The sequence below is a fragment of the Physella acuta genome, unplaced genomic scaffold (assembly GCF_028476545.2).
Source record: "Physella acuta isolate Inbredline_101_S28 unplaced genomic scaffold, ASM2847654v3 ptg000017l, whole genome shotgun sequence".
Classification (NCBI taxonomy): Eukaryota; Metazoa; Mollusca; class Gastropoda; family Physidae; genus Physella; species Physella acuta.
The window spans coordinates 3,106,402-3,116,561 of NW_026731537.1; the positions used below are offsets into that span (position 1 = coordinate 3,106,402).

The 10,160-nt window shown below is 34.9% G+C and overlaps 2 protein-coding genes across 9 annotated transcripts in view; both read right to left on the reverse strand.

Moving 5' to 3' along the window:
* Positions 1-1,532, reverse strand: part of LOC131938241 (rho GTPase-activating protein 26) — a 33,922-nt gene extending 32,390 nt beyond the window's left edge. For all 8 annotated transcript variants that reach the window (XM_059296223.1, XM_059296178.1, XM_059296204.1 and 5 more), the window contains exon 1: positions 1,251-1,532. In XM_059296223.1, the coding sequence (XP_059152206.1) occupies positions 1,251-1,404 (154 nt within the window). In that variant the 5' untranslated portion in view covers positions 1,405-1,532. The remainder of the gene's footprint in view (positions 1-1,250) is intronic.
* A 2,218-nt stretch (positions 1,533-3,750) lies between these two features.
* On the reverse strand, positions 3,751-8,261 carry LOC131938317 (zinc finger protein 330 homolog). The gene is made up of 10 exons (XM_059296327.1): positions 8,021-8,261; positions 7,183-7,202; positions 6,661-6,731; positions 6,447-6,526; positions 6,128-6,254; positions 5,797-5,901; positions 5,590-5,636; positions 5,100-5,217; positions 4,675-4,821; positions 3,751-4,356 (listed from the first exon to the last, which is right to left on the reverse strand). Exons 1-10 carry the CDS (start codon positions 8,138-8,140, stop codon positions 4,169-4,171), a joined length of 1,023 nt encoding a protein of 340 aa, XP_059152310.1. The 5' UTR covers positions 8,141-8,261; the 3' UTR covers positions 3,751-4,168.
* Positions 8,262-10,160: the final 1,899 nt, after the last annotated feature.

The window sequence follows — 10,160 nt, forward strand, 5'->3', positions numbered from 1 at the left end:
ACTATACGTAAAAACTATGGACATTAATAGCATCAATAGTATTGCTAGTACCAGATAGTTAAGTACTCTTCTGTCAAACTCAACCATAATATATTATTATAGGCAACTTGTAACTAATTGTTCTTAGTCAAACATACCTAAAATTTACCTAAACCTAACTTTTAAATGTTGAAGCATTTTTGCAGGGCTAGATTTAGGACAATTAACAAGACAGTTCAGATAGTTTTTTAAATGAAGGCCTAAAAATAAATTACTTTATAGTATTTATACTTCTATAAGCTATTAAAATTTAAGTCCTAATAGATTTTTTGTTGTTATTTATTCAACGGTCAGTGGAGTAATACAAGTGAAGAAATATATTAAAAATTATCTTTCATACACTTAGGCCTACATATAACATTAGCCTAAGTTAGTATTAGACCTAATAAACTTAGAATTTTAGGCAGTATTGTTTCTATGTTTAGGCCTATATTTTAAATTTTACAAACAGGACTTGTTATGTTACCAGTTATTTGTTAGTAATAGATAGGCCTAGGCTATTTTATTTAGGCCTATATTTGGAGCCTATTGCCTATTTAAGTTAGACTCGATTAGGGCCTACATTTACAATTTTAGTAATTAGGGCATACACATTAGTAGCAGTGCAATTCAAGCTAGAATGTCGAGCTTTCTATCACAAAAGGCACGAAAAACCAGACCCCTTTCCTAAAATGATGTCACATCTCAGCCTACATACTACTAGTACGACACCCCCCCCCCCCCCACCACAAAATTGCATTTTTTTTTTACAAAATTAGTTTTCAAAAATGTGAAATAACAGCTGAATTCACTTTTAAGAATATTAACAATGCAAAAGTGTGACGGCACGCTATCTAAAAACCCTTTGTCTTAGCTTCTCGTCACAAAATTACAAATTAGCCTTCCTCCTTGCCTTGAAGTGTAAGAATTACGGGTGACCCGTAGGTGATGATTGAGTGCTGATGAGCGAGCAGAGATATAAATTTAGATTCTGTCTAGATTCTAGATCTAGATCTTCTAGAAAATCTAGATTAGATACAGATATTGAGATCTAGATTTAGAAGAGGGCCTAGCCTAGACCAGGCCAGTTTTTTTTTGTCGTTTTTAATTTTTTATTATGCTAGCTCAAGATCTAGAATCTAATTATCAAGTCTGTATTTTTGGGTCTCAAATTATTTTGATTTAACCTACATTCCAAAAATATTAGATATTGCAAATGTAAAGGAACTTACGTTTTGCTGCATTGTAGACGTCTCGACCATGGTGAATTAATGTTTTTATAAATTTGCTTGTACGTTCGAGTTCTTTTTCATGCTCAGCTAATTTCGTGCGGAAATACGGACTGTCTGTAAGACAGTCAGCGAACTCCAGGGGTTGTAGTCCCATTTTGTAAAGGTTAAAGATTTTAATTTTTTTTACGAGTTAAATGCATCATAAAATAATCCTAAAAAATTAATATAAATACTACGATAATCGTTTCCTGACTTCTGACAACAATAATGTTGTCGCTTTAGCGCATGCGCAAGCGGAAATGGTCGAACTCATTTCTGAAAAAGTAATAAAAAGCTTCTGCGCCGCTTTTCCCTGTTCTATTTTCAGTGTAAAACTTAGGCCTACCGTACTTACTCTAATAAAATAGTCGCAGCTAATTCCTATTGATCGATTGACGACAATAAGAAATGCTATGTATAATGTGGAAATTTAGGAAACATTAAATTATATGACACAACATATTACAAATATAAAATTGATTAGTGCATACAATATTTGCTAATTTAATTTTTAAAAAGTTGGACCACACTTCAGTGGTGGATGCAGGGGCGGAACTACAGTGCCGCCAGACCCTGCATTGCGGGGGGGGGGGGGGGGGGGGCGGGACCTTTAGGGGCCCGCAGCCGACCATAATCAATATTTTTACAGTAAAAAAAAATAGTCTTTTTGCATTTTTGACTTGATGGATGTTTTGTAAAAAGAATACTGCAGCTGTGGTTGGATTATCTTTATTCTATAGACACCTTGAGTCCTCTTTCTCCTACAATCAAACATGCTCTTGTCAGCAAAATTCTTTTGAAAATAAATCCATCGCGTGAAAGATACGCAAACGTTCAAACCACTTCCATGACTTATTTCCCCTTTTTTAAATAGTCAAATATGTGTGCTCTTAAGCACCGTTTAATATATTTGCATTAAGCAAATTAAAAAAACAATTATTTCTCTAAAATATTATTTAAAAAAAAATACATAATAAAGAATGACAAGCATAAAACAGAATTGTATTTAAAACTAATAATATAAATACAAAAAAAAAACATAAAAATAAACATAGGGCGAGAAACCATTACACATTCACAGCTTTCATGCTTCATATTATTTCAACTAACTTTTTATGAGAGGCATTTTAGCAAACATATTAAAACGGAGATTTTCAAATCAGACTAGTTCTAATAGCAGTCACACAAATGAAGAGGTGTAACTTGTTTTTACTTCTTAATAAAAACTAAGCATTTTTAATTATATATTTAAAAACTCGAACAAGCCCGAAATGAGTATTCTATGTATCATATTTTCGTATATATATATATATATATATATATATATATATATATATACATATATATATATATATACATATATATATATATATATATATATATATATATATATATATATATATATATATATATATATATATATATATGGGGCCCAAAAAATTTCTTGGCGGGGTGGCCCTTTTTTCCTAGTTCCGCCACTAGGTGGAGGAAGGTCAACTTTTGTAATAATTCATAATTTTAGCAGTTATTTTTCAAATTAGTTAATTATAAAGTATATAGTTAATCTTGACCAAGATTTGCTAAAAATTTCCAATGTTTAGTAAGCTAGTGGTTATTTTGTTGTCATCAATCTTCACCTACTTAACTGCAGCTTGTTAATCTCTTGGCTATATACTAGATCTATATCCGATATCCCTATGTTAGAGATAATAAAAAATTTCTAGTGTAAAAAATTAATTGCAAGAAGAACTGAAATGTGTCTTTATTATATGGGATCTGGGATGAATAGGGCTGTGTAAAAAAGCATGATAGCATTTATGGATGACCTCTGTAGGTCATCCTGCAGTTGTAATCCGAAAGTAAAAACGGCAAAGAGAACCACTTTCATCCATCTATAAGAAAATGTGGACCACACAGCTGTTCTTGACAACACATTATCTGTTGAATGGAGCATTGACCTAGGCAAATAGCATGAGCATATTGCTATCAAAATAATTTCCTAGAAAGATGTCCTACTCTAGATCTCCTAAACTTGTCTATCAGAGGAGCAAAGATGAGGGATGTCAGGGAATACTCCACTGATAACATTGATCTAAAACGCCAATGATAGCAGAATACAAGCTTCAGAGTTTCTGATGACAACACAAACTTGAGGCTGACACAGGATGGTGATGTGTGGTTGATGGACCATAACATGCAACAGGTGAAATAAAAGATGAACCACCCATGATTTAAAATGGAGTGATTACCCTTTATTAAAACCAAGAGTGACTATCCTTTAACTAAAACTAAGAGCTGATGACCCTTGTAAGGTTACAACCATTCTGTTAAAATTAATAGGATGGGGTGGAGTCTCATTTATGCCAGTATATTAAAAGTGTCCCATACTAGTCGTACAAACTTTTAAAAAGAAAATGTACACAGCAATCATTGTTTATTGAAAAATATGAAAATGAAACAAACTCTTTTATATTCATTAGCCTTTAATTTCTGTCAGCATGAATATTTTCAGGATGTATATTTTACATTCTATATTCTCTAGATATGTGATTTCTATAATTAAAATTGAAGATTACTTTTTGTTTAAATGATATGGGATAAATTAAAATAGAGAAATAAAAATATTATTAATTTAAAAACATGTAGTACTAACAAATATCAAATTATAAATAAAAATATAACTGTAAACGTAACAATTTAATATCATGTGTGATGTTTTATTTCACATTAAAAACCCAACTATTTACTGAACAACTTGGACATCATCATTAGACTACTGGATGGAACAAAACTAGCTAAAAAGATTTGAAAATATTGTTTTAGGAAAAAGAAATTAATATTGAAAAATGCTTTCATGGGCTTGTCAGTGTTTTTACAGACTATATTTTCACATCTTTGATTTTTTCAGCTAATTCTTTTGGCTCTTCTCCTTCATCCTTTTCTTTAACTTCATCATCATTCTCATCACTTTCCTCCTCTTCTTCATCATCATCGTCGTCATCATCCTCTTCCTCATCATCGTCATCGTCTTCATCATCATCCTCTTCATCATCATCATCATCTGTAACTAAACAAATTTAAATGCCTTTAATTTAAAAAATGCTCAACAAAATGCTTATCTTATAATTGATGTAAGGTCAGACTTAGTGGAAACATAAAGATAAGCTCAATATGGACATCTACAAATAAATAAAGAGCCTTAATGCAGCAAAACTTTGCTAGCACTAATTTCACATACCTCTGACAACCTTAATAGCAAACAACTTTGCTAGCACTAATGTAATATACCTTTGACAGCATTAATGCCCCACAACTTTGCTAGCCCTGCCACATACCTCTGACAGCCTTAATAGCAAACAACTTTGCTAGCACTAATGCCACATACCTCTGACAGCCTTAATGCCACCAGCTCCCAAAGTGTAACCCCCAAAGGTGAACCCTCCAGTGGCGCCCTGGTAACTGTATTCATCATGCACCTCATCATCATCCTCAGCATCCTGTTGCTGCTGCCTGCCATACTTGTAGCTCCGGGCTGAAAAACACAAGAAAGACTGAGATTAAAGCACCCAGTGCATACAAATTTATTACCACAAATACCACCTGATGAACTATCTAGGTTTTTATTGGCCACTCTGGGACTGAGTACTTAACTCAAGGTGACAAAAATTTTAGGTTAAACAGAAAAGCAACCATATTAATAAAGGCCTATTGAATTATTTACTTTAAAAATTTTTTTTGATTAAATGTAGTTAAAATATCCAAGCTGGCATAAGAAAAAGACCAAAAAACTACAGTGAGCTATAGACCTACTTGACATGCTCAACTCCTTGACTTCCTGTGTGTCACTGCCACACTTGGGGCATGGAATAGCTTGACCTTTGACATATTTAAACCCTTTACGCCTCACATGGTCTTCACAGTAGCATTGCTACAAAAGTAAAAATGAGTAGAGTAAATCATTGTTTTGGTTAAACCTTTTAAAATAGGAAACTTATAAAAAAAATAACCCATTAGCATTTCAACATAAACTTCATATCAACTTACACTTAATTTCATAAAACAATCACCAGCTACACAACAATGGATAAAACTACCTATCTAATAGCACATAAATAGGAAAATTATGTACCTTACAGCATTTACATTTGTAAAACTAGTCACAATAATACAAAACATAGACAAATTCCAGGTATGTAAAACATGTATTGTAATAGCTGTTATGAATGACACAGCAAAGAACAGAAATACCACTAATTCTAAGTTCCAGCAACGTTAAGCTCAGTGCTGTAAATCTGATTACCTTGCATCGCAGACATGAATACTGTCCAAGTTTATTGCAAGAAAGACCTAAATAAAAGGAAAAAATAACCAGCGTCAACAGTGTAAAGTTAAGTTGCATGAAAAACTATTGATTCTCAGTATGTCAAAAAAAAAAAAAAGGTCTGGGCAATTAAAAAGTACAAAAAACAACAACAGTTGATGCAGAATTTACGTTTACATAACTTACATTTGTAGTTCTCAGATTCCAAGACTTGACAACTTGCCTGGTGCTCAAACTGGTCGTCTTCACACAAGTATTTAGAACAGTAACTGCAAGTGAAAATTCTTCCACCTAAAAAGAAGTTGGTGTGTAGGAATTAGACTAGCCTCAACCACATCTGTGTCTGGCAAGTGCCCAGCTGCCTTTATTTGGCTAGATTTCTCATGTACCCAGTGAGGCTGGTTAAGTGCTCTGAAAAATTCAGTCTTGGACTGAACTAAGAAATCAGGTGCTCTGGTGTTTGATCACACTACTCAATAGTTAAGTAAATTTAATTATTTAAAATTAAAATATCTACCATGATCCCAAACTCCTCTTTTGCATTCGTGACAAACGGCATCAATCATGGGACATGTACAAGCATGGGACTGCAGACAGCGTCGGCTGTGACACACCCAAGCCTCGCAAAAATCACAAATGGCACCCTGTAATAAAAATTGTGTGGTCAGAATCTTGATTAAAACATCGCTGTTTACATTATTTTAAAATTATTACCCATTGAAATTGGTGAATTTCATTATATCAATAACTGTAATCATATGATACATCACCTAAAAAATAATTTAGCATAGCTGCTAAGATACTGAGCAGCTTAGCTTTATAAAAATTTAACTGACCACCAATCCAAGTCCTGTAACATACTGGCCTGCATGTCTCACCACACAGTCACCTCCCTTGGACATACACTTTATTTTTCCTGAATAATTTTTAATAACAATAAAAATAATTATATTTGCTAAAATATTCACATCTATTTTGTTAGTAAATATGTTAAAACTTGTGTACATTTTACATTTCTACACTAGAAAAAGTTAATTTCTAAAATCTTACCACACTGGGCACATGCTGGCATACGCTGTATCATGCTACAGAAGTAACAAAAAGCTCTGTTTTTCTGTGTCCTGAAATAGAACATTTTCACCAACATTTAGTATAATTCACACTTTCAAGATTTTTACAGCTTTTTGTTTTTTTTAGAAAACAATGTAAAAAATACCTGAGAAAAAACTATCATATTCTAAATATTTAAAAGAAAAGTTTACCAACCATCAGAATGAGTTTGGAGGGACGGAGTGGTCTAGCGGTAGAGAGCTGGACTGCTAACCTGTAAGTCTTGAGTTCGAATCCGGGTTCAAGTCAGTAGACCGTCCCTGAGTCCACCCAACTCTGATGGGTATCTAACTTACGTTAGGGAAAGTAAAGGCGGCTGGGCATAGTGCTGACCACGCTATCTCTTCATATGCCGAGGTCACAGAAACAAGTGAACTCTATTTCCCTTGCCCCATAGACCATCAGGTTTGAAAGGGAAACTTTAGAATGAGTTTAAAAAACTGATTTAGAAAAAGAGCTTACCTTTTGCAAGAATCACATTCCTGTAGAGAAAATAAGAAAAATTATATTTTGACTGCTTTCTAGTTCTAGACTAGATCTACTAGATTCTAGTAGATCTAGTAGGCCTAAATACTTACTAAATAGAATCTAGATCTAGATCTAGCAATATTTCTGTGCAGTGCCCACACTTCTATTTTTTGCTCATACTGGACTATAATGACTAATTGACTATTAAATTATGGAAACCATTATTAAATAGTAGATCTAGTATTACTAATAATTAATGGTTTCCACCATAGTATAGTATAGTCATACGTCTACGACCCCATACACTATAAAAAATAAGGCCGATTCTAGTCGGAATAAGATACGCATGCGATACGCATGTGATACGCATGCGCAATGGAGAGAAACTACGACTTGCCTTAGCGGCGATGTTTTCGATGGTACTGCGCATGCGTGTGTTTACAACCGCAGAACCCTAACACCAACCCTAATCCTATCCTTAACCCTATCCCTAATCCTATCCCTAACCCTAATCCTATCCCTAACCCTGGCCCTAATCCTATCCCTAATCCTACCCCTAACACTCATTCTAGCCCTAACCTTAGCCATAGGTCACTGCGCATGCGCAGAACTATCTTTTGCCGACTAAGTGGAGATGTTGGGGAGAAAAATCTTCTTCCGAGTAGTCACAGTCAGACACTTCGAAAAAATAAAACACTTTCCAACTAGATCTAACTAGTACACTGTAGGCCTACTATTTTTATAATATTATAGACTTTCATTCTATTATCAGGTTATATCAGTGTTATTATTTAATATTTATTAACATATTTATGATTTAACACTAACTTACCATGAGCTGGTTGCAAGGTCTCTGATCCAGTCCTCGCTCATATTGTGCATTATTTATAGCTTTCTGTCGTTCCTTTTGCTTTTCAGCCTTTTTTCTCTGGCCTGTCTTTTTCTTTGGCATAGTTGTAGTAGACGGTTATACAATTTTTGTTGAATTCATTCGAAAACAATATGTAAACTAATAACTAATGCGAGAGGTCGTGTCGTGTAACTTTATCTATTACAGGGCGCAGCCATTTTAGAAGTGTAAAAATAAAAAAATTAATAGAGTGACTTCCCTTAGACTGTTAGTAAATAGTAAAGACATAGGCCAGGCGAACATTATCTTTATACTAGCTCTCTGCCACGGTGAATCTTTTTTAAATGTACCAACTTGGTAATAGAACAAAACTAAACACAAACAAAAACACAAACACAAATCCAACACAAACACAAAAGAAAACACAGACACAAACACAATGCAAACACAAACGTAAACGTAAAAAAAAACACAAGTGTGAACACAAACGAACGCACAAGCAGGCGGACAAAAAGGCGGACTAAAATTTCCGGGGGGGGGGGGGGGTGTTTACTGTTAAAAGTAAATATTTTCTATATAAATTACATCCCCCCCACCCCCCCCCCCCCCCCCACCCCCCGAAGAGCTGCCTGGAAGAAACACTGCATGCATCTCTCCGGTACTGTTTTAGATGTCGCAAAATCGTGCTCTATGACGTCGATCATAGGTCGGGTGTCAACTCGTGCCGGAACACATGGTGTCAACGTCACCCCCCCCCCCATATGCCCCGCCTCCTCCACCGACGACGATGTATCTAATGTATACACCTTATATATATATATATATATATATATATATATATATATATATATATATATATATATATATATATATATATATATATATATATATATATATTGTTTTGGTATCACCTAGTTGGAGGATGTCTCCCGGTACGTACACACCCGACCCGCCTCGTACGATACTGCTGTAGCCTCAATACTAGTCAGAGAATCGTCAACAGCTACCTTGGCGCCAGCTTGACTAGGCCCCTGGTAAACAATCATCAACTGGTGTTCTAGAAAACGATGATCTACTGTTCATTGCTTCAAATTGTGAGCTGTAGCGGGATGTGTGTGAGGGTGCGTAGAGACGGGGGGGGGGGGGGCGGAACTGTATTGCTCGCTGTGACGTATCAGTCAATTTTATAAAGGATTCAGGTTAGCATGCCAATAACCAAACACAATGTATTAGAGACGGTGAACTTTTTATACACAGATAAAACGCACCCGACTGACCCCCCCCCAAATGTATATTCCGTTATTGGCTGTTATAGTTTGTTATCCATTTTAAGTTTGAATGGATCGAACAATAGGCATCAGTGGGAAACAATACAACAAAACAACTATCTTCAAATAGACACGAAAACTATCATGTGCAACCTACTACTGCTGTATGAGTATGACTGTAAAGCTACACGGTCGAAAGTTAACCCAGTGGCGTCACTTGGACGGGTGTCACCCGGTGTGGTCCGTGCCTCCACCGCCCCCTTGTGATGCTATTGAGTTGCCCCCTAGACCCAGATTTGTAACATCGCATCGATATACCCCATACAAACAGGAAAAAATCAATTAAATTTACATACAAACTAGCACGACCCAACGTTGAGGACGCTCTGTAAATGCTACGATTGATTTATGCAGTATTCACAGCGGCCCTGAGAAAAAAAATCAAATATTTAAGCCATAATATCGTTCCTTGTTTAGTCTTAAACAGAAAGCACCGGAACTAGGATCCGTTGCTTTTTGGCTCTTACGTTAAAAACTTCATACGTAATTGTTTCGTTAAAAATTAATAAGGTGTGATTTCCCGGATAATTTTTTTTTACTGAGAATTTAAAAACTTGTACAGATACCATAATCAATAAACCGGGAGTGATCTCCCCTAAACTTTCTCGAATATTCTTACATAAAATAACAGGGGATGGGAACTCGGGCTATAGACATGATTTTTAATCCATTTTAAATACTTAGAGTTTTTAAAATAGAATAAAATCTCGTGGACAAATTAATTGCACACCAAGTGACCGCCAAATAAAAAAGCGCATAATAGTGCGCAATATTATTAGTACTTTTAAAATTTA